This window comes from Otolemur garnettii, unplaced genomic scaffold, assembly GCF_000181295.1.
Source record: "Otolemur garnettii isolate 467f Iridium unplaced genomic scaffold, OtoGar3 scaffold00008, whole genome shotgun sequence".
In the NCBI taxonomy this organism is placed as follows: Eukaryota; Metazoa; Chordata; class Mammalia; order Primates; family Galagidae; genus Otolemur; species Otolemur garnettii.
Window position 1 is genome coordinate 39,215,079 of NW_003852403.1, and position 24,761 is coordinate 39,239,839.

The window sequence follows — 24,761 nt, forward strand, 5'->3', positions numbered from 1 at the left end:
ACTTCTCCACCCTAACCAGGCTCCTGCTGCCTTTTTCTTTCTAGACCCAACAATTTCTCTGCCAGTTTTCTTGTCCTCCTGACCTATCCCAGCTTGGTGATAATTCTGGTCCCTGGCAACCTGGTGATCTCTATTTACTCACTATTACCCACAAGCCCTGACAATTAATTTCATGAACTTACCCTAGAAAAACTGCTACATACTTCACTGCTGAATATCACTAGGATCATCTTTGAAGTACTCCCCTTGGGAAGCTGTATGTGGATGCCAATGCCTAGTCCACCTCTCAAAGCACTTTTTCTAGGACAAGTTCATGAACTTAATTGTTGGCCTCATTTAGCTCTGATGGCCATTCAAGAAAAAGAGATCCAAACTGCTTTGAAAGGTGGACTAGGTGCTGGCATCTGTGCACAGCTTCCCAAGGGGAGTACATCAAAGGTGACCATAGTGATATTCAGCAACAAGGTGTTGTAGCGCTTTTTTTTAGGATGAGTTTGCAAACTTAACTGTTCATCTTTGTCTGTTCCATTTGCTCTGCCTGAAGTATGATCACTAACAAATTATGAAGTATGGTTGTACCCCGGATGAAACCTAGAAGTCAGTATTTCCTGTTCTAAACAGCTCTCAGGTCTAATTGGTATGCAAAGGCTCTGAAGTGGGTTCATCGTTCTTGCCACAGCTCAGTTAATAAGGACCAGTGGTTCATCATGTTGGGTTCTATTTGTAACGGTGGCCCAAGGTTGGCCCAACTACTAAGTTTCTGTTCCTTAGGGGATTGGGAGAGGAACGTCCCTAACTGCCCTCTTATGACCATTCACTTGGCTCTCATGGGAGGAGAAAACTTCAAGAATTAAATCACTGCAGTTTTCCAGTAAGTAAAATAAATACGGTGCATTGAATACGGATAAGCAGTGTCCTCTAATAGTTAGAGGAGGGTCTCTGCTCGTAAGCCCTGCTACTTGGCATTCTCTCCCCATTCTCATTCCCTTTCTTTGCCACTGAAAATGTTGCTCAGAATATCCAGATCAAAAGACAGTGAAAAGAAATGAAGGATAGAGAAGAGACATGGACAATGGGAATAAATGGAATCGAGGAAGGGATGGGGAGGAAGGTAGGGAGATCAGGACAAAGAAGGAAGAAACAGGATGAGATTCCAAAGAAAAATGGAGGATATGCAAGTGAGGCAGACTAAGAAATGCTGGCAATGAAGAAACCATGGAGACAAGAGATAGTTGGAGAAAACACCTCCTGGAGCAACCTAGAGGGACAGAAGAGAGCAGGCAGAAAGAGAAAGGAAGAAGCCTGAGCTGAGAGAGGATCCCTCAGTCCTGGAATAACCAAGAGGACCGACAAGCTCTCATCTATTCACTACCACATACATGCCAAGTGCTGTGCCAAGGCTTTGTATTTATAGCAGAATGAGTTTACTATCCCCAAACTGAATCCAGAGTGTGGTTGTTTGGAGATTTGTGCACTAGAAAACACCTGGAAATCTCCGCATGATCTCACATTCAGGAGGCCCAACCCACAATGGCAGAGACTGGCTCCGCCACAGAGGCCAGTCCAGGTACCTAAACGAGGGAAGCTGAGGGAAAGGGCAGAGGAAAGCTTATCCTGAGCACAGGAGAGTCCCACCACCTTGGGAATGCCAGTGAATAACCGGGAGGAGTGAAAGTGGGTGGTGATGGATTCTAGGGGTGGAAAATTGTCTGAGGTCCTTAGACCAATAGGCATAGCCTTGGAGCTCTAAAGATTCAGGCACTAATGCTATTTGATAGCATTTTTAGGATACTCAGGGCTAGTGAAATTGAAACAAAGAAACTCCTTGCTTTTGTACCTCTTTGAATCCTTGTTTATAACAACCTTGCTGTATCTCAATTAAAGAAACACTGGTTACTTTTTTCTGCTACTAGATGGTGGCACCAGGAGTACAACATGTTCAGGGTGATACATCTCTTTCCATTCCATCCAGAGGCCTCGCACTCTGCTAACCCATCGCTGGTTGTTAGAGCAGTGTGTTCCAGAAGGTCAGCCTCAGCCTCAAGCCATCTTCAGACAGACAAGAGATTAAGAAAAAAGAAAGGAAATGTAGCGTTGGTCCAAAAGCAATGACCCAGGCAGAAAGTGGCTACTGGGAGCCGTGAAGATAGAAGCCGTACTGGACCTCTCCAGCCTGGCACAGTTAGAAGGTTAGAGACCTGGACAAGGTGAGCAGGAATTTAGGCAATGAAGGGCTAGGGCACAGGAAGCCAAAAGCCTGGTCCTGTCCCCTTCACCTCTTGTGGACATGCAGCAGCCCAGAGCTCTAGGACATCAGGAACTTCCTGTTCCTTACAGTGTCACACATGTGCAGCTTAGCAGGAACACTGCCCCTGAGCCTCTAAGCCAGGAATCACAGTCTACAGGATTTGTGAAAGTTTTTTGTTTTGGGGGTTTTTTTTTTTTTGGTCTTGCAGGGGCTTTGTCCCCATGTGACTCATTAATTGACCCATGTTCCTCAGAGCTGCAAGAAGCCTGGTAGTTCAGGTCATTAAGTCCCTTCTGTGGGCCTAATTCATGACCTGACATCACAAGCCTAACAACATAATCCATTTGTCCTGATTTAATTTTTACTTTTCAAGAGGCTCCCTTGGCAGCCAGGTTTTCTCATTACAATATGATTCATCTGCATGGTAATTCCCATTAGAATTAATATCTCAGACATGATTCATCTTTGGAAATATTAAGCTGGAATCACCACTTACAGAAAGGCCTGTTACATTCACAGCCATGGGGAGTTTCTGCCAGAGATGTCCCTCACTCGAGCCAGCGATTGTTGCATTTTGCCCTGTGTTGGACTCTGAGCTAGGAGCTGTGGGGAGTTTGGACGTGAATAGGCCTTCGGTCCTGCCCTCAGTAGCTCCCACTCTAAAAAGGAGATGATACGAATGTAAGTGCTTCTGGCTGCATCACCTGACAAGTATAGTCAGAGATGAAAGTTAATGTGTTTTCCTTAAAGTTTGAGATAATGGTTTTCAAACTTTAGCAGGAATCAGGAATCACCTGGAGGCCTTGTTAAAACAAAGATTGCTGAGTCCCAGACCCAGAGTTTTTGACCCAGTAGGTCTGGGATGGGACCTAAGAATTTGCATTTTCAACAAATTCCTGGGTGATGATGATGATGATGGTCTGGTAGCCGTGGAGGACCATGGCTCTGAGACGTCAATTATTTTTCCATTGCTTGCAGTTTGCTAAGCAGTGTGCCCTGTGCTGGGGACGAAATGTTGAATGAGATGTGGTCCCAGCCCTTGGGGAAACTTACAGCCTTGTCAGGGAATAAACAGTGATTTCCATACTTTACAGAAAGTGCCACTGGAGTTTTGTATAAAGCATGATTAGAGCATAGAAAAGAAGATAATGATGTCCTGCTGCAGTCCAGGGAAGGCTACCTGGAGGAGGCAAAATGTTAATGAAAGGGTTAAATATGGATTGGAAGAAGTTGTAAAGAAGGGCATCAGTGGTTATGCAATTCCCAAGTTACCAAGTATCCTGGGGCATCCTGTGATCCTTGGTAAAGCTTCAGCTTACTCCCCATAGAAGCTTGTGGGATAGCTCTAGTTAATTGGCCCGGTCTTAGCAAAGCCTTTATTTTTGGCTCTTGGGAGTTCTATTTGGTCAGTGTCTCGTGCATGGTCTGAACACTCTCAGTAGAATGGAATTTTCTGCCCAGGCATTTGAATGGAATGTGGGATCAAGAGCAGAAGAAACAGCAGCCTGCTACCAAAATCCCTCTCCCCGTCCCAGCCACACAGCTCTCCAAACGATTGCATCGACCGCCCCTTCCAACAGCCTCGACATTTTGGTCGCATCTTTAGGAACTTTAGCAGTTCTTATACCACTGCATTTTGTTTACTCACAGACATTCATCAGAAATGAAATTTCCAGTATCTTCAACCTTCCTGAACATGGCTTCTAGATTCCTAAATTTAAAAAGGGAAGGCCAATCTCAGGTACACTGGCTCACACCTGTAATCCTAGCACTCTAGGAGGCTGAGGCAGGAGGATCACTTGAGCTCAGGAGATTGAGACTACACTGAGCAAGAACAAGACTGTCTCTACTGAAAATAGAAAAATTGGCCAGCTGCTGGGGCATGTGCCTGTAGTCCCAGCTGCTCGGGAGACTGAGGCAAGAGGATCGCTTGAACCAGGGGTTTGAGGTTGCAGTGAGCTAGGCTAATGCCATCCCACTCTAGCCTGGAGCAACAGAATGAGACTTTGTCTGAACAAAATAAGTAAAAATAAAAAAAGAAAAGGGGTTCGTGAAAATAGTAAAAGGGGTTTCTAAACCATAGCACAGAGCTCTTCTACTGCATACCATGAGAGCGGCCCTTACCTTGTTACCCATCCATTAAGTCTTAGTCAACACACAGTTCAAGTAAGTGCCATTATTTTTCTAGCTCAGGATACTTTAAGAACTGCCTTATGGAGACAGTAAGGTTGCTATTAGAAGTAGATTTATGTCACTAATGAGAAATAACCATTGGTATTGAAGCAGAATACTGATAAGAGGGAGGGAAACTGAAGAACCTAACAGTAATGGAAAATTATGATGATCAAAGTAATCATCAAAACTAAGGTTAATGAATAACTTCCATCCTCCACTTCAGAGGTAAGGAAGTATAGATCATAGAACAGTAACACTAAGGAGTATCTGAGTTTCACAAGCGTATCTACCACCATTTTGTCCACGCTTCATCATTTTCCAACAGCCTTGTCAGGGAATAAATTCTGCTCTTTTAGTGTTGGTGTGACTGGAATGTGTTAGTCCGGGGGTAGGAAGAAACCTTTGATCTCTATCTGGTTCTTTGTGGGAGGGGGCATTAGCAACAGTGATGGCAGTGCAGAGCTTCACTTTTAGAGTGCTTCATCTTTATTTATTCAAACAAGTTTAGAAGCCTGGACAGAAGATAGCGATGGCAAATGATTACTTAATATATCCATAGCATTTATGTTTATTAATAGTTTCATGGAGGTGAGTGCCAATACCTTGTGAGAGCAGGGACTGTGGCTTTCTCTTTGTTATCCTCAGCAACCAGCCCAGACAAGATCACACAGAGGACACATCGCAGGAGCTTGGGTCATGTTTGCTGCATCCAAGTCTTATTACAGCAATATGTCCTTGTCTCATTAAACACATTTATTAATGGGACAGATCCCTAGACAGTGGTGAGGACTTGCACCACCTGGAGCAGGTCTAGCCCCATCTAATGGCAGAAGGTCCAGCCACTGACACTACTGTTACCACACAAGCTGTTGTTATCAGATTGTCCCATGTTTTAGGAGATGCTGCAACTTCAGATGTGTATATAAACTTCCTTGATTTGTGTCAGATGAAATAGGCCTGTCGGCTAAATCTGTCCCATGGCAAACAATTGTGGCCCCTACATTAGCTACTTGTTGGCACCTTTCTATGGCACTCTAACTGCCTGCAGGCTAGAGGTGGAAGGGGAGACACAGAATAAGGCAGAGATGGGTCAGTGAAACCATAAGAGAGGAAAGACTTCAGGAAAGGTGGGTAATAGTCTCTTTCAGAGACTTCACAGCAGTCACAGAAATGAGAATAAGAAAAGATGTAGGAGGTGAGGGAGAAGAAGAAAAAAAAGGATTCAAAGCCTTTGATCTCAGCTGATAGTTTGAAGGATTATTTCTAAGAGAGGAGCAGAGACATTCTCTTTCCTGATGATCCTCTCATCCTCATTTCAGTTTGGGCAGAGAGAAAAGATTTCCCATGAACTGGGGAAAGCTGAAGCTTTCTAGGGAGGCAGACAGACATGGGACAGTTCTTCAGGAGAGTCCCTAGGACAAAAAGGAGTGGTTTGTCCTCATCTCTCTGCAGAAGAGCCTTGCTCTGCTGAGGAGAAGAAATTTGAACCGAATATATTTTTGGTCGGTACAAAAATTGTAAGTGCTCTGTTTGATAGCAGGGTTGTTTGAATGGCCTATTTCATAACTACACATAGCTTTTCCAAATAAATGGTGTCTGTAGAATGTTCAGGTTAATGCATGAGTCCAGCGTTGGAGAGTGTTTGCGCTTGGAGCGACTGAGCCTTCTTTCTTAATAAGTCATCTTGGCATTTTGTCAACAAGTTAATTTGCTTTTCTAAGAAACTAGATTAATACTTCCTGTACTTTTTGCTATTCACAGATCTACAATGCAGTGAGAAGGGGAAAAGAAACAGAAGATACAGTCGGATCCCTACTCCATCTTTTCACAAACCTCTCAGCCTCTGAGACAGCCCATGGAAGGATTAGTATTGGTCCCTGCTTAAAACCATGTGTCCGAGACACTGTATGTGAGTACCGGGCCACCCTCCAGAGGACCTCCCTGTCTCAGTACATCACCGGTTCTCTGCTAGAGGCAACCACATCTTTAGGAGCAAGAAGTGGCCTTCTCAACACTTTTGGAGGATCCACTGGACGAATGATGCTGAAAGGTAATGTCTGGAATTTTGCTTTTAAATGTTCACTTTTGAGTGCAGAGAAGAATCTAAATGACCATGTAGACATCTCCTGATGGGAAATTAAGTTCACATATCAGCAACTTTAGGTATGAGTAGCTGCTTTAAGACAATACAAAAAAGGTGGTTTCTTATTAAAATCCCTTAAAGTGAAAACATTCAAAGTAATAATCATTAAGATTTTGAAATTTCTTTTTCAAAAAACAAGTAAATTGTTAAAATGCTATCTTTAGTTTTTTAAAACAATTATTCAGGCAGAAGGTGGTTTCTCCTAATGGTAGTACATGGCAAGTGTCAATTCCTGTGATCAGATGTTAGCCAACAAATGAGGGTAATGTGGCCACCTTGAAAAATTGTGGTTAGGAGCAGAGTGAAGTAGATCTCCTTCATGCACAGAATCCATAGGTTCCTATTGGCCAGAAAGCCTAGCTCCAGTGACTCGCATCTTAAAGGATACGACAGGCAGGCATCCTGCTGAAAAATGAAAGCCAGTGGAAAAATGGAGTCTCTTAGTATTTGAACCTCCAAGTTACTTCCCATGAATAGCTACAAGACAGGTCAGAAGTCAGAAATGGCAGTGCACCAAAGAATCTTGGAGATATGCACTGCACCCCTGTCCCAAGCCACCTGGCAGCCTTCCCTGGCAGGATGCTGCCACCCAGACAGGGACCAAGCACAGCAATGTTCCACTGCCTGGGGGTTGCCAAAAGCACCATCTAACATCTGGCCACTTGCCCCAAGGAGAGCAGCCAATGTCCCTGGTTGGGGCTAGTGGGCCAGTGACCTTCTTCCTTCATCATCACCCCGTCCCCCATCCACCCCCCCGACACACACACTGTGCAGACTCAAAAAGAACACCATGGGGTGGTGCCTGTAGCTCAAGTGGCTAAGGTGCCAGCCATATACACCAGAGCTGGCAAGTTCAAATCTGGCTCAGGTCTGCCAAACAATGACAACTACAACCAAAAAATAGCCAGGCATTGTGGTAGGTGCCTGTAGTCCCAGCTACTCAGGAGGCTGAGGCAAGAGAATTGCCTAAGCCCAAGAGCTGGAGGTTGCTGTGAGCTGTGATGCCACAGCACTCTACCGAGGGTGACAGCTTAAGGCTCTGTCTCAAAGAAAAAGAACACCACTAGCCCCCTGAGTGTGCCATGTTGGCTGCCATGTTGGTTTGTTTTCTGGAGTTGCCTTAACTTCTGGGGATCAGTTATAAAATGATTAAAAGAGAAAAACACAACCTGTGAGAACAGTGACCCAAGAGACCAGTAGGAAGAAACTTGGCATTGTATAACTTTCATCCATTCAACATATTTCTTTGAGCCCCTACTAGGTGCTAGGTACTGCAAAGGGAAAAAGACAGTGCCTGTTATGAAGTTACAGTGTCTAGGGGCCAAACAATTCCTCTGCACAAGATTCAAGGTGTCTCCACTCTGACATGGCTCCCCAGGACTGCCAGCCTCACGTTCTCCCTCACGCTTCTCCCAGGAAATTGGACTGAGCCTGACATGTGGCCATGGCATCGCTTCAGTGCTTATAACATAAGGATAAGGACCCCGTCCCACTAGTTAATCAGCCTGTGTCTGTCAGATACCCACCCTGCAGCCCACAGTGGGTAGGTGTTATGGGAGGTCCTAACGATGTATAAGCCAGTTTACTTGCCTTAGACATTTTTATGATCCTAACAAAGGGACCAGATTTGCATGCACCACACAATCAAAGAATAATGTGAAACTGCAGAGAGTTAAGTGCCTTATAATGTGGAAGTAATCTAAGTGTTCAAAGAGTTTGGAGAGGGAGTTAATGTTCTATATGAGGAACAGCTTGGCCTGAAACAGGAGACCACAAACACAAACAAACAAAAGCCAATAAAAGCCACATTCTTCTTTCTCCATTAATTGCTAAGGACAGATCTCCATGCTCCCCAACTGAGGGTCACATGCCTCTGGTTCCCCCACAGACCTATGGAGAGAAAGGAAGAGTTTGTTGGTTGATGCGTCTATGGCCTTGGCAAAAGCTTGACCTTGATTGCCATTTGCACTTCCCCATTTGGAATAGTACCTCATAGATCAACATTCCCAGCTTGAGACTCATTGGACCCGCAGCTAACATGCTACCTTTACGCTGGCGTTTTATGCAGGAGTGGGGAGTTTCTCTACCATTTTGTTTGCAGCTCTTTGGTGGCTTCTGATAACCTCGGGTAGCTCCTGCTCCCATTCAGGCTTATTTCTGTAGTTCTGGCTTGCTCTCTTAGAAACATTTCTCAGTTTCAGCATCCTCCCATTTAGTATTCAAAATCTTTATGTGCCTTAGTCAAACATGTTTCGTCAACATGCAGTGGAAGGAAATTCGCATCCCCAAACCAGGTGTGTTTCTCGCCACAAAAGATTATAAGCATGTGAGGTCAAGAGTACGTTTAGCCCAACTGAGTCATTCTACAACATATGCATTTTCAATACACCACGTTGTGTATGATAAATATATACAATTTTTTTTTTGAGACAGAGTCTCACTATGTCACCCTCATTAGAGTGCTGTAGTGTCACAGCTCACAGCAACCTCAAACTCTGGGGCTTAAGCAGTTCCCTTGCCTCAGCCTCCCCGGTAGCTGGGACTACAGGCACCGGCCACAATGCCTGGCTATTTTTTGGTTGTAGTTGTCATTGTTGTTTAGCAAACCCAGGCTGGGTTTGAACCTGCCAGCCTTAGTGCATGTGGCTGGCTCTGTAACCACTGTGCTACAGGCGCCGAGCCAATATATACAATTTTTATTTGTCAATTTTTAAAAATTAAGTTAACAAAAAAGCACATGGGTTTTCAAAGTCACAGAGTGTTCACAGAATCTCTGGGATCAGCATACTGGCTAGTGGTTCTTGAACTCTGATGGCCGTATTCTCTGTCAGAAGAGCTGGTGAACTTTCTGGCTGCTGTGGTTTGGTTCTCTGCTTCTTTTATTGTTTACTGTATGTCCCGTGGCTTAGATTTGGCCAACAGCTTTCAGCTCTGAATTGCCAATGAAAATCTATGGTGAGTGTATAATATATACTCAGTCTAAAGTTGATAAATGGGTTGTGTTTTATAAGTTCATTTCTCAGCAGCTGTGTGGAACTTAGAATACTTTCCTAGAGAAGCAGTATTAAACATTTTGATTTGGTTCCCAGACTCTAGTCCTCAGAAACCTCTTTAACTCATAACACAATTGAAATCTGTACACTTCCCATGGAATAAAGAGAAAAACACTAAACACTGTTGTTGGAATATTGAACATCAGCCTGCCAGAAAAAGCATTGGAGTTAAAAGATATATATCTTGTTGAGGGGAAATAAGTTTAAATAAAGATAAATAAAAAGTTAAAAGTTTTATTTAGTTTTTAAATTTTTTTTTGTGGAGATGGGATCTTGCTAGGTTGTCCAGGCTGGCCTCAAACTCCTGGTCTCCTGTTTTTGTTTTTTGAGATAGAGTTTCACTCAGTCACCCTGGGATTGAGTGTCATGGCATCATAACCACCCAGCAACCTCAAACTTTTGGGCTTAAGCAATCCTCTTGCCTCAGCCTTCAGAGTAGCTGGGACTACAGGCATGTATGACCATGCCTGGTTAGTTTTCTTTTCTTTTTTTTTTTTTTAAGTAGAGATGGGGATCTCACTCTTGCTCAGACTGGTCTCAAACTCCTGTGTTCAAGCATTCCACTTGCTTCAGCTTCCCAGAGTGCCCAGGATTACAGGCATGAGCCACCGCGGCCAGCCTATGAACACCTGGTCTCAAGTGACTCTCCTACCTTAGCGTCCCAAAATTCTGGGATCATAGGTGTGAGCCACTGAGCCCAGCCAGAGTAAACACTTCTATAGCAATTTTGAAAAGAAAGTTTAGCCATTTTAGAATTTTTAAATATTGGCAACTATAGTTTTTTGCTATGGTTAATTACACTTCAAAACTCACATATATATGGATGAATCAGAAAATTACCCCGGTAACCTTTTTCCTTCTTCTTTTTAAAATAGAATACTTATAAACAGAATGAGGAAGGGCAGAAGGAGGGAGGACAAGTTTTAAATTCGTTTTTCCCCAGAGATAAAGGGAAAGGAAAAAAGTCAAAAGAATGACCTCTTCCATGAGAGAAATCATATTTGATTAAAAGAAATTGAGAAGGGTAGAGAAAAAGGAAGAGGAAGAAGACAAATGCTATATGGTACTGCTTATATGTGGTACTTAGAACAGTCAAAATCATAGAGACAGAAAGTGGAAAGGTGGCTGCCAGAGCCTAGGAGTACGAGGAATGGGGAGGTAGGGTTTAATGGGTACAGAGTTTCCGTATTGCAAAATGAAGAGTTTGGGAGATCAGTGGTGGAGATGGTTGCACAACAGTACGCATGTACTTAATACCCCTGAAATGTTCAGAGAGTAAATTTTATGTAGGGTATATTTTATCACAATAAAAAATAATTGAGGAAAAAAGGAGGGGCATGTTGTGTAGGCATTTTGTCCCAGGTCTATTAATCTGTTAGAAAGAACCAAGAAACTCTTCTTCTAGAAGCAGTTATTACTTCCAGATGGGGCTGCAGTAGCCTACAGTAGGTGAGAACAGAAGAAGAAACTTTCCAACCAATTATTATTTCTAAGTCAAGCCACAGCTCAAGGCTTGATTGACCAGGGTTCTGTAGCCTGCAGGTTTTCCACAGTCTATGGGATATTAAAGACAGAAAGACAGCCAGGTATCAGCAGTCAGTATACAAATAGGCCAGTTTTCTGACTTCGATGCTACCAAGGATGGTCTGTCTATTGAATTGAAAGTCTGCCAGATAACAAGAGAGAGATTTTTAATCTAAGGGCATTGATCCATAAGGGTGTACCTGTGATTACAAGGGTGTGCTATCTCAAAATCCAAACACGGAGAGCTTATGCCAACTGGTCAAGGACTATCACAAACTTGATACAATTAAGGTCTTTTTACTTCTTGGCACTGTCCCCTTCTCCCTCTCTGCATTAAACTTGTTAGAATTTGAGGACTATCACCGTCTGACATGGCAGGCAAAAAAATTACTGACATCTGTAATAAAGAACAAATTTCCAAATTCATCACCTGCTTTTTTTCTGAATGTTTATCAGCAAAATAAAATGAAAAGAGCAAGAAAAAGATGAGATAATTGATAGTAATGTACAGCCCTAAATAGCAAAATTAGATAAATAAAATAATGAGAGAATTTGTCAAATAAAGTTTCTAAATTAAAGGACTAAGTATTACATATAACAAGGATAAAACATAATTACTCACACTTAAATTATGCAGTACAGAAGATAATTGCACTGTCCATTTTTAACCAGGTTGAGTGTGCAGCATATGTCTATAGAATAACTATATCAATATTGGTCACATATAAGGTAAATAAAATATTAATATGAAAACCAAAAATACATTACCGATACAAGATTTTTATTTGGTAATAAGAAATATTTTGTTTCTGATGGGAAAATGTAATGTTACCAATTTATGTTCTTTTACTCCCTAAGTACATATATTCTATTTGTGTCTTTTTCTAAAGTTAATAGCTTTGTACATAAAAAGAAGTCATAGCAGGAATATGCACACAGGTTGGAGCCATGTGACTATACTTCATAAATAACTTAGTTTATAAAGGACATCTTAGTTGACTTCCTCATAATCAAAACAATTACCCTACCAGGCAGGGAAGGCAAGTACATAGTTCTAATTCCAAGGTTTAAGTTTATTTAAATAAATACCCTAACTTAATAGTTTTATGATCTTGAAATTATTTTCTTGGTGTTTAAAAGTATGCTTTTATGTAATATAGGATGTGTTCTATACCAGTTATACAACTACCCACTTGTGGGTTTAGTGCTGGGTTGCCTATCAGAGGAATAGAAAAGATCACATCTGGAATTCTTAACTCATAGAATAATATTTCATATTTCAGAGAAAATTTAATAATTCAGTTTCAGATCTACTGAACTAGCCCTTACCACCTAAAGGGAATTCATAAAGTACTAGACTGTTGAGTTGCAGGTGGTATCAGTAGTTCTCAGGGCCAAGAAGTGTGGTGGGTGCAGGACAAAAACCCTCTGTCTCAGGACCACAGGTAGTCAGACATCATCCAGGAGGGGGACTCCCAAGAGTATGACTTCATACCAGCTCTGACCAAGGAATGTGACTCCATACCCAGGTGTGACCTAAACATGGCAAGGAGTTTGAATGTAACCAGTTTGAGCTGGGGGACTGGTTCCATTATGCTCTTTTATATGACCTAATTATGCTCCCATAAACTAGTTTGTGAAAGGAAAATCTTCTGTCCTATTTCTAGATGAAAGTTTTGATACAAGAAGGAAGGAAGAGGCTGTCAAGGTGGCTCAGGCCTATAATCCTAGCACTCTAGGAGGCTGAGGCAGGTAGATTGCTTGAGCCCAAGAGTGTGAGACCAACCGGAGCAAGAGTGAGACCTTGTCTCTATTAAAAATAGAAAACTTAGCCAAGCATTGTGGCAGGCACCTGTAGTTCCAGCCAATGAGGAGTTGGGGTGGGAGTTGAGGCAAGAAGATCACTTGAACCCAAGAGTCTGAGGTTGTTGTGAGCTAGGCTGATGCCATGGCCCTCTAGCCTTTGCAACAGAGTGAGACTCTGTCTTTAAAGGGGGGAGGGATAGTTAAATGCAGATCCATAAATTCAGAAAGGTGAATGGTGAGGATAACAACACCAGACAGGCATTTGGGGTTTCTGTATTTGAGCTGATCATGAAAATGTGAAGTCCTGATTCAGAAACTCAGAATAGACAATATTCCAGAAATTTACTTGCAAGATAGTCCTGTGAAACACTGTGTCCAAATAAATGACCACAATAGATTACAAGGCTTCCTCCCAAAAAACTTGGTGTGTATTTAAAATGAAGTCCTTAAAGATGATTTTTCAATGTTAGTAATTGAACATCCAGAAAAACAAACTGTAATAAGACATTCTCGTGTCTATCCTAAAAGAGGCAGACTTAATTAGAGGAGGGTACAGAGCAGATGGATGACCCCAGGGAAAGTGAGAGATACATGTGAATTGGACGGTGAAGAGAGAAGTTTCAGAATAGTATGTAAAGCAGGAAAGTTTACCAATTAAAAAAAAACTAAAAAGGATAACTTGTAAAAATGGGGAGAGTGGGCCAAATTCCTCATCTTCTATTGAGGTGATTGAACACATTATTCTTAAAGGGGAATGTATAAAATAATAAGCATGTAATTTTTTTTTTTAGAGTAGGCAAGTAGCTGCCAAAGAATAGAGGCAGAATCCACAGAAGTGGTTACCTCCAAGAGAGGATTTTACTTGTCATTTTGTGCCTATCTATACTGTTTGAATTTTAACTTCCATTGTACACAGTCCATTTATAATTTTTAAAAGGGTATCAGAGCCTAGGTGAAGCGTCAGGTGGATTTAAGCCCCTCCTGTCCTATTCTCTTGTTGTCAGCTGCCATGATGAAGAAATTACTTGGACCTCACATTCAAAGGAAAAAGAGGGCAGAAGAGGCGAGGCTTAGGGCTTTGTTGAGGTAAGGTAGGGAGAGACCTCAAAATGAATAGGACATGTGTTATTTTAGGCTGTCTTTGCTCCATTAAGAATGTCAGTCTCTGGGTTGCTATGTGCTTAAAAGAAATTGAAGCTGTGCATCATTCTGTCTTGGGTTTGAGTCTTTTTTTAAAATTAAATCATAGCTGTGTACATTAATGCAATCATGAGGTACAATGTGCTGGTTTTATATACAATTTGAAATATTTTCATCAAACTGGTAAACATAGCCTTCACAGCATTTTCTTAGTTATTGTGTTAAGACATTTATATTCTACACTTAGTAAATTTCACATGCACTATAAGTGTGGTCCCACCAATTACCCTCCCTCTACCTATCCTCCCCCCTCCCCTTGCCTCTTTCTCCCCTTTCCCCTTCTTCTTGGGCTATAATTGGGTTATAGCTTTCATATGAAAGGTATAAATTGGTTTCATAGTAAGGCTGAGTACATTGAATACTTTTTCTTCCATTCTTGAGATACTTTGCTAAGAAGAATAGGTTCCAGTTCCATCCATGTAAACATGAAAGAGGTAAAGTGTCCATCTTTTTTAAGGCTGCATAATATTCCATGGTGTACATATACCACAATTTATTAATCCATTCATGGGTTGACGGGCACTTGGGCTTCTTCCATGAGTTAGCAATTGTGAATTGGGCTACAGTAAACATTCTGCTACAAATATCTTTGTTATAGTGTGATTTTTTGTCTTCTGGATATATACTTAGTAGAGGAATTGTAGGATTGAGTGGCAGGTCTATTTTTAGATCCCTAGGTGTTCTCCAAACATCTTTCCAAAAGGAACATATTAGTTTGCATTCCCACCAGCAGTGTAGAAGTGTTCCCTTTTCTCCACATCCACGCCAACATCACTGGTTTTGGATTTGAGTCTTAACCTCAATGCTATGTCATCTTGAATAAGTGACAATACTTTTAGGCTTCAGTTTTCACATCTGTAGAATGGGAATAAAAGCAACAACTTCACAGAGTTGTTTTAAGGATTAAGTGTGATAATGTGTATAATAAAGTTAGCAGAGTATTGAGGACCTAAGATGTATTCAATAAATCTTATATTAATGATAGTCAATCTGAGGAGGGTGTTGATGGTGATGATGACAATCGTGGTGATAATGATGACTGCCACCACTCTATTATAGTGCATTGACATGCCAGCCCCTCGCTGTTCCTAACTCCAATTCTCTGCTGTTAGCTCAGTCATAGATGCACACAAGGAGAAAGTGTACTCTTCAGGTCGTCCTGGCTAACAAATCTGGGACACTTGAGAGGAGGTATTGAGTAGCTGGGGGCCACTCATATATAAGTCCTTTAGTGAGATTTTCTGTAGCTCCCATGCATTAGGCCATTTATTCATTCAGTTGATTTAACCAATATTTGTTAAGCATCTATCAATACTATGGACCAAGAGTATAACGGTATACAAGATGCAGTCTTTACTTTCAAGGAATTTACCTGATAATGGAAGATACAGACAAATAAACATGCAATTTTAGGAGGGCATAAATGTTATCATTGGAGTAAGCACAAAATATAAGGGCACAGAGAGAAGTCTCTGTACCATCTTGAGTGTCTAGAGAAATGCTTGTGAATAGGTTTTTAACCAGGGAATATAAGCCCTGACATATATAATGAAGCTTCTGTTGTCTCTGCTTAATTCTACCTAATTCTTAATTCTGTTGTTTCTGCTGGTATCATCTCTGTTCTCTCCAGAGTAGAAAAGATGCTAAGTATTTACTCCTGGTTTGGGGACTCTTATCTAAAAATTCTATGGTTGCCACAAAATGTAGTGTTCCCCTTAAAATTGTACATTTTTATAAAGATGAATTACTTATTATGATAAAAGCAAAAGATATTTCAGTGCTTGAAATCAATCCTTTTGAGTGTTTCTAAATTGTTTATTTTTTTTTAAAGACTAAAACTCATTTAAATGAGCTATGAAAATTCTTGTCCCTGGGAACATTTATAGAACATAATGGAATATGTTTATAATCTGTTTATAATAACATGTGGGTCAGTAGCAAATATTTAAGAGGAAAAAAAGAGAAGATAGTCTGAGTCATTATTTAAACTTCTGTTGGAATTGAATCTTCAGACCAAGAAATAATAAAGAAATTAAGAGTACAGTTAAAACAGTGAAAGGGTACTTTTAAGGGTGTTTAGTTTTTGATAAACTGAATTCTAGCAAAAGATATTTTATCATATTCAGGAAAGTCTAAAATATTTAGTCAACTGGAAGTCTTATTAGCTTTTTATTTCATTATAACCATAAATTTTTTTCAAAAATTTTTTTTCTATAATGTTGATGTCACAAGTGGTTTCGTGCTTCAACACCACTAAGACACTGCCTATGAATTTTACAGTCCCCAGAAACACTTTGTGTGACAGTGGTGGTGGTTTTGCCCGTTTATACACAGAGTCACACTTTGGCATTAATAAACAGAGTCATCTAAAATCCATTTCAAACAGACGTTGGGAACATGGAGGGGAATGGAGAGTACAAAAGCTTTCAGAAACCCTGGCCAGTCACAAGATGTGAGTGAAAGACTACCAGTCTAGAACCAAAATCCTTATGTGGGGTTCACCAGCCAGTAGTGGCAAAGCCAGTATTTGACCCCAAATCATGTTCTTTACCACTAGAAAATATTCCAGCATTATCTCCCATAAAGGGATCCTGTGTCATGACTTACATCAGGAGTGTGTGTGTGTGTGTGTGTGTGTGTGTGTATACATACATACAGAACAACACAAAACCCCAGGTTTGAACATAGGTCTATCTGACTATAAAACTGATCATTTTCCCACATACTTGCTGCCTCCTTGCCCTAGAGATCTCCAAGGACTTCAATGATATCTGTGGAAGTGATTTCCTACCATTCTTCAATATGGGGATCTGTAAAGATAGCTGGGGGTCTTGCCACCAACAGCTGCATAGTCATAAGACAGTCATTCAAATGGAAAAGAAGCAGTAGTTTCCATTAGCTAATAGGCCAAGTAAAGAAATGTATTCCACTCTGCAAAAGAAGCCACATAGCACCTGATCCATGGAAAGGGCTCATTCATTGTTGAATGAACGAAGGCATGCATCCAGGAACACCTGCACAACTCCAGCTAACACACAGTTACTGTCTAAAACCAGGAAGGAACACTTGAAGGTATCTGATTTCATCCCGTGAGCATCACCTACATTCAAAAGTTAATTTATTGACAGGGACTGCTTCTTAAGCATTATTTACAAAAATCATTTGGGCTGACAAATTTTGCCCTGCCCAATTTGTCACTGAAGGTAGAGGCAGAAGTTACCCCATATGGATAGACACAAGGGACATTTACCCTTTGATCTTTACTGGCCATTGAGCAGGAAAGTCTTGCTCAGAGGGAGGTGTTAGATGCCCCATAATGAGGCAGATGGCCAAATAACCAAAGAACGATTCTCTCTGACCTATTTCTATGTTTACCCAAGTGCCATCACACCCCTGGGTCAGTTGGCAAGTGCTCCTGAGGGTCTCATTTCTATTAAATCACCCACACTGTTGAGAAAAGAAGGAAGAGGGTGGCCCCAATCTCTGCATCAGTCCTGCTTTGGAGGGTCCAGGATTTCTTCCCTGAGCAAAGGTGGGGGATAAATGTCTCCCCACTCTCCAGCCCTGAAGCCAGGAGAGCATTTCCTTTATACCTTTGGGAAAGAGCATCTTCCCTATGGTTATGATATACCAGCACATGAAAAAAAGGCCACCAGTGGTGGACATTCACTTGTTTTACAAACACTTATTAAATACCTACCCTGCCAGGCACCAGCAGTAGAGCAGACTTTGTCCCCAGCACACAGAGCTTAAAGACTAGAATAAATAGCAAACTGTAACGATGGTACATGGTACCGGGGAGATGGACGTGGCTGTGTGAGACCCTCTCAAAGAGAGATGTGACCCAGACAGAGAAGAGGTCCAATTGATGTTGACTAAGAGAAGAGGGGCTGGGAGAGTGTCTGGGCAGAAGTCATGTGCACAAAGGCCCAGCGGCAGCAGGGAGTGTGGTGAGTTTGTGGTTGGAGTGGAAAGTGGGGAGCTTCTTCAAGCCAAGAAGATCTAGACAAGTCAGATAACAAGTGCTAGCAGCTTATGGGTGCTCACAAGTGCATTTTAAATATTATCTAATTTAAGTCTCACATTTTTCCATGTGAAAAGACTGAGGCATGGAGAAACAAAACAAATTGCCGGATAATGCAGACTCTGTTAAGGGCTGTAGAAGCAATGGGAGACCATCAGAAGGTTTTAAGCAGAAGTAGTGACATGATAAGATGTGTGTTTCAGAAGGATTACTCTAGCACAATTCACAATCGCAAAGATGTGGAAACAACCCAAGTGCCCACCAACACATGAATGGATAAGTAAAATGTGGCATATACATACTATGGAGTGCTACTCGGTCATACAAAAATGGGGATCTAGTATTTTTTTTTTTTTAAGAGAGTCTCAAGCTGTCACCTTGGGTAGAGTGTAGGACATCATAGCTCACAGCAACCTCCAACTCTTGGGCTCAAGCAATCCTCTTGCCTAAATTGAGGCAAGAGGATAGCGAGACAGGGTCTCACTTTTTGCTCAGGCTGGTCTCAAACTCATGAGCTCAAGCAATCTACCTGCCTCAGCCTCCCAGAGTGCCAGGATTACAGGTGTGAGCCACTGTGCCTGGCTACGGGATCTGGTATCTTTTATGACAACCTGGATGGAACTGGAAACCATTCTTCTAAGTGAAACATCACAAAAATGGAGGAACAAATGCATGTACTCAGTACCAATTGGAAGTAATCAACCAGCATTTAAGTGGTCATACATATGGAAGTGAATCTCAAGGAAATCAAACTGGGGGAGGGGAAGAAGGGGCTGGGTAAATTCACAGCTATCGGGTACGTACAGTGCAGGGCACACTATCTGGGTGAAGGGCACACTTACAACTTTGGCTCAATCTGTACAAAAACAAAGCATGTAAACAAAATATGTGCACCCGCTAATATTCTGAAATGAAAATAAAAATAAGTGCCTCATGTTTAAGCTAAAAAAAATGATTCTAAACAAAACAGAGATGGTTTCACCTGCACTGCCCTTCCAGCTCTCTTTATACTTCACATAGAAGTATTTACATTTGAAACTGTCATGGATGTTGAGTCTGAATTTGAAATAAAGACCAAGAAAGTTTTAGCTGAAGTGCTATGTAATTTTCCTGCAGAGGTGGAGAAAGGAGGGATGGCTGGTAACTCAGGTCTATACACTTCATCAGAACTGTATTCCAAGAAGTAGGACTTAGAAGGAGGCTCATGGTGCAGATCAGAAAGGGTAGTTGAATATCTTCTTCCTCCAGGCCCATGGAGAGTTTTTTGTGTTATTTTTGTTTTTTGAGACTGAGTCTCTCTCTATTGTCCAGGCTGGAGTGCAGTGGAGGCATCCTAGCTCACTGCAACCCTCACCCCTGGGCTCAAATGATCCTCCTGCCTCAGCTTCCTGAATAGCTGGGACTACAGGTGCCCACATCTTGACCAGCTAATGTTTCTATTTATTTATTTGCTTGTTTATTTGCTTGTTTATTTATTTATTTTATAGAGATGAGGTCTTGTTCTTGCTTAGACTAGTCTTGGACTCCTGGCCTCAAATGATCCTCCTCTCTAGGCCTCCCAGATTGCTAGGATTGAAGACATGAGCCACCATGCCCAGCCCCAGGAGGACTATTATTGCGCCACACACACACACACACACACACACACACACACACACTGACTACCAGGAGTTGTAGCAGTGCTTCGTTTCACTTTTTACCAGGGAAGCAAAAATTTGTTCCTCACAAAACCAAATCCAGACCATGTGTATTTCTCTTTGACAGCTCCAATGCTTAAAAATTGGGAAATTTTGCATTAAAATATAGAGTGCTGCCTTCTCTGGTCACCCTGGACCACTATTTTCCTTTGGCCAGTGGACTGGCATTGACCCACGCTGACCACCCTGCCCCAGAGGAAGCACCTCAGCTCCAGAACCGGAACAGCTGGCCCCCACCCTGGGCAGTCTCCCTCCCATCTTCACCCTCATTTTTTATCCCTGTCTAGCCCTAGGCCTGACGCCACCTCTGTTTGTGAACCTTGAATTGTATTCTGAGATTCACACACACACATGCTGTTAGAGCACTTCAGATCAAGGATTTCTTCGCAGGTGAATTGAGCATTAGGACAAAGGAGAGAAATCTCTAAACACACGTAGGTCATCTTTATACAGGCTTCTGGTTGGGGTCTCCCTGGGGGACATAGGCAGTGTTCCAGGCAGGGAAAGCAAGTGAGATAAGTGAGATAAGTGAGATAAAGTCCCAGAGCAGGAATGTGCCTGGGGAACAATGAAGAAATGGTATAGTGGGTGGAGTGAGAGGTAAGCTTCATTTGGTGGATATGGTTACAATTCCAAGAGCAAGATGAAAATTTGGACCTAAAGTATTAGAGCACTGAAGGCTCTTAAGTAGGCTGAATTTTCGGGAAGTCAGACTGAACAGTGGCTCATTAGGGCCAATAGCCTGGAGGAACCCCCCATAGGATGAAGGGTGGTGATTAAAAACCTGAATGATTTTTGCTGGATTAGGAGTTGGTACAGTCAAAATAAAGGGCCGGAAGCCAGCGTGAGCCCACTTAAGTTTTTGCTGGTATAAGGCACTGTTTACAGAAAAGGACTAGTCTTGAAAATTTAGCTTCACCAGGAGAAAAATGAAATGTAATAAAAATTACAGTCAGTTAAGAATGGAGGCATTTTTACTATGACACAGCACCATTGTAAAAAATCTCCAAGCTTATGCCAAAGGGTAGTTGCTGCTAAACTTCTCCCCTGAATCAGGGCATTTGAGTTAGTGCAATTGGCTGGGCCAGAGAGGCTGGGAGCAAAACTTCCTCGGGGCTTACATAAAGCATAGATCCTGCCCAAATGTGGAAAACCTTTAGGGACATTAAAACCATTAGGGATCCGTAGCCCTGACTTGAACTAAGCAGAATAAACAAACCCCTGCCCAAATTGGAACTCACTGGATGACTTTCAGAGTTATCCAAGGGGAAAGGCTGAAGCCCTTAAGGGTCTTTGAGGAGGTTAATGTCCTTTCAACTGCTTAACTCAAGCCTTCTGAGACTTGTATGTGCTCGCTTTGTCCTTTTTGAAATGTCTTAACACCTCAGTTGCAAACCCACAAATGGATTGCATTCTAAAGCTACAACTTACACAATACCTTTTTTTCCCTGCTAATGGGATATTAAAGTCCAAGTTAGACCTTGTGGAAGCATGTTACAGATTCAGGAACTGGCTTGGAGACATTCCAGAGAGCATTCACATTTTCCATGGACAGGGTCTTGGTAAGTTCCCAACCTCCATTTCTATTTTCAATCTCCTTTGTCCCTCTGGCCTAATAGTTTAGGTTTTCTATATGTCAAGTAACTTTGTGTCTCTCTCTCCCTCACAGTTAAGAGGCATCATTGTCAGATTCACTTTTGACCCCATTTTTTAAAAAGGGAAAGGCAAATTAGAGAATTATGAATGTTCTTTCATTCAATAAGTAGTCGATTTGTTGCCTGCTGTGAGCGGGACACTATAGGAGACAATGTTTGGGGATAGTAGACACTGCTGGGCTGAAGAAGAATGAAATAATATCCTGATTCTCTGATGCTCACAATCTGTCAAAAGTGGAGATGGGCAGAGAGAGAGAAAACCAAAGCCCTGAGTTTCTAAGAACCAAGCCCTACATGGTCACAAATCCAAAGCTCACAGAAGCACTCTCTGAATGAGTGTGGAGCTGGCATGGAGCTCTCACCCTGCCTCTAGTTTACCTCCAGGAAATGTGTAGTACAACATAGGAGACATCTGCAGAGTGCCTGCCATGGCCCTGTTCTAGCTAGGGCTGAAAACAGTGAGAAAGCACTGTTTTTAACACAAAGCAGTCTTTGAACCCTAGGGCACTAATCTAAGGCAATCAAGTTCAAACTTAAATGCCACTTCCCAATTTCTGAGAGCTACCTGCAGCTCAGTATCTACAAGTAATAAAAAAACAACAAAGCAACAGCAATAATAATAACTGCCATCTTTCGAATCAGGCCCTACATGCCATAAACTCCTACATACTTTACCAACATCACCCTTTCTGCGACAGAAAGTGTGGTCCCAGAACCAGCAGAATCTCAGGTCTCATCTGAGACCTCATCAGTCAGAATCTGTACTTTTTAGATAAAATCCTGGATTCAAGTCTCAGTTATACCGTTTAGTAGTTGTGCAACTTTAACCTTTCCTCCCCTGCCTTCTAGCTGCAATCCCTTGGTCTCATTCAGTTTCAAGATCAACTTGAATATATTCCTAGCCATGGATAAAATGTCCAGGGATTCTCTTGGGTGCCTACAGTCTGTAGTCCATAACGGTCAAACTCACTCGGAGTGGCCAGAGGGGAGTTCTGGTTGATGACTGTTCCTTTAGAGAGGGCAGGGACACCCAGCTGGGTCCCTTCAGGTGAAGGGATTATGGAGTAATGAGATACAATCTACCAGCTGTCCCAAAATATAATCTCCCTGTATTTTTTTATATTTATATCTGCAACTATACAAAAAGGTAATTGCCCTGAAAGAAATCACTGACCAATAACTAATTAAAACTTCAAAAGAGTGAAGGAGCCACATGTCGTATGTATATAAATGATCTATTTCTCCCACCCTTTGTCCACTCTCAGGTGCTTAGAAACAAGCAAGTATTCACACCCTCCCAGTGTATGACAGCCTGCTGGGAGTTCATGTGGAAACATGCAGACCTTCCATTAAAAGTTCAGCCATCACCATGAGTGTTATAGGTACATCTTATGTAATCTTCAAAACAACCTGGTGAGGTAAAAACATGATCCCCATTTCAAAGATGAGAAAGCTGAGGCCTAGAGGCTAAGTTGGTACCCCTACCAATCTCCATTATTGAAGGAGATTAAGAAGGAGGAAGATAGCTGGTAGCTTTAGCCCATCTGTTGTCCTGAGCTACTCTCTTCTGCTCCCAAACTTGCCTGCCCCCTTCCACAAACCCAAGGCCCTGTGGCTAAATTTACTAGGTACCCTATTTTAGCAGACTGTTAGAAGATGACATGGTGATCTCACCCCTCTTCCCACCTCAGAAGTATTCATTCCAGCCACATAAGATATTTTACCAGAGAGGAACTTAGGAAAATTGATTGGTACCATCATCTCTTATCTTCAGTGATGTTTTGTTCTCCCTCTAGCAGACAGCTCACAGGAAGTTGACCAGGTGGCCTGAAAGGTTAATTACAAGGTCGTGCAACTAGAGACTGGAAGGACTTGAACTTGGGTCCTTTCTACTTCATAGCCCAGGTCCCTGAGCACCCTCCTTCGCTTGATATATAGTCCTGGGGAGGCCTCCAATAGGAGGAGGCATCTATGCTTAATGAAGGTGTCCAAGACTGTCAGGCCTGCAGCCCTGGTTTACACAGTGAGCTGGCAGCAGTCTAGCAGGGAGACCACAGATATCAACTGTGACAGCCTGGGCTATCTGTGTCCAGTTGAGGGGGGCCAAGCCTCTTTTGTCTATACTAAACCATCTGTACAAGAACACTCAGGCTTTCTAGAGATGGGGCAACAGCTGCTCTTTCAGGTCCTCTGACTTTTATACCAAATCAGTGAGAAATTGGCCTCGAAAAGGAAATTTACAGTCTCTCCCAGATCTGTATAAACCATGGGTAGTCTTTGTACACATTTCATCAAGCTGGCTGCTGTCCTCCCACCTCCTACTGCCATAATGGTCATCATCTCACAGGGCCAAGTGGCCTTTCTAATCCCCTAGACTTTGGCCTAAGGCGGGGTTTCTTCAGGATTCCTCTTCATCTTTCAAAGCACAAGACAGTCAGAAGACTGTTGCAAACATGCATGCAAGTGAGACTTAAGGGAAAACAATGAGAATTGTCAGAAAAGGACCAATTCTCGAGACAACTCAGGGGTGAACAGATGCAAACTCAGCCTAGGACAAGAATAACAAATATTCCCATGATTTTGGACCTGGAAAAGTGAAGGTAGTTGGATCCAGTATGGATGTCTTAATGCAGAGATGCTGGGACATTTGAGTAGACACTCCCAACAGAAGCATCAGGATTGGATCAGAGTCAGAGGCCAAACTTGGGGTTGAACATGGGCAAGCCATTTGCTTAGCTATAATGGTTACCACTTGAAATGAGCTTTTATAGCCTGAAAGAGAGGTGAGTGGAGGACTATGAGTTCAGGCTGAGAGGCTGCAAGGAAGCCCAGACAACCTGCACCACAGCTGGAGAGTTGAGAAGAAAGTCGCAATAGTATTGTGTCCTGAGCTGAGAGTCAAGGGAAGGGCCATGGGAATGGGTTTACAGTTGCAGATTACCAAGCTCCCTCCACTTTATCACTCTATGGTGATTTTAATGCACCCCGTCATAGCATCCCTAGATGGGGTCACTAGCCACTTTGGCATTACTATTTTTTCCTGTGAAATGTGGGTTTGACTTTGTCAGTAAAGATCTCCTACTTAAATCATCATAGCCAAAAATTATTAAACACATAATTAAATATAAACCAGTTCCTATCTAGCCTTGTCCACTGCTAGATTAGGTACATCACATAGATGGAATTCACACAGTAAGTGTTCAGTGAGTACTAGACTTATACTAGGATTTGGTCAT

The 24,761-nt window shown here is 42.1% G+C and overlaps 1 protein-coding gene across 1 annotated transcript in view; it reads left to right on the top strand.

Annotated features, from left to right (window-relative positions):
* The window catches only part of PLCE1 (phospholipase C epsilon 1), a 273,612-nt gene that overhangs the window by 91,198 nt on the left and 157,653 nt on the right, over positions 1 to 24,761 (top strand). The window contains exon 2 of the mRNA XM_023509556.1: positions 6,185 to 6,473. Within this exon, the coding sequence (XP_023365324.1) occupies positions 6,185 to 6,473 (289 nt within the window). The remainder of the gene's footprint in view (positions 1 to 6,184; positions 6,474 to 24,761) is intronic.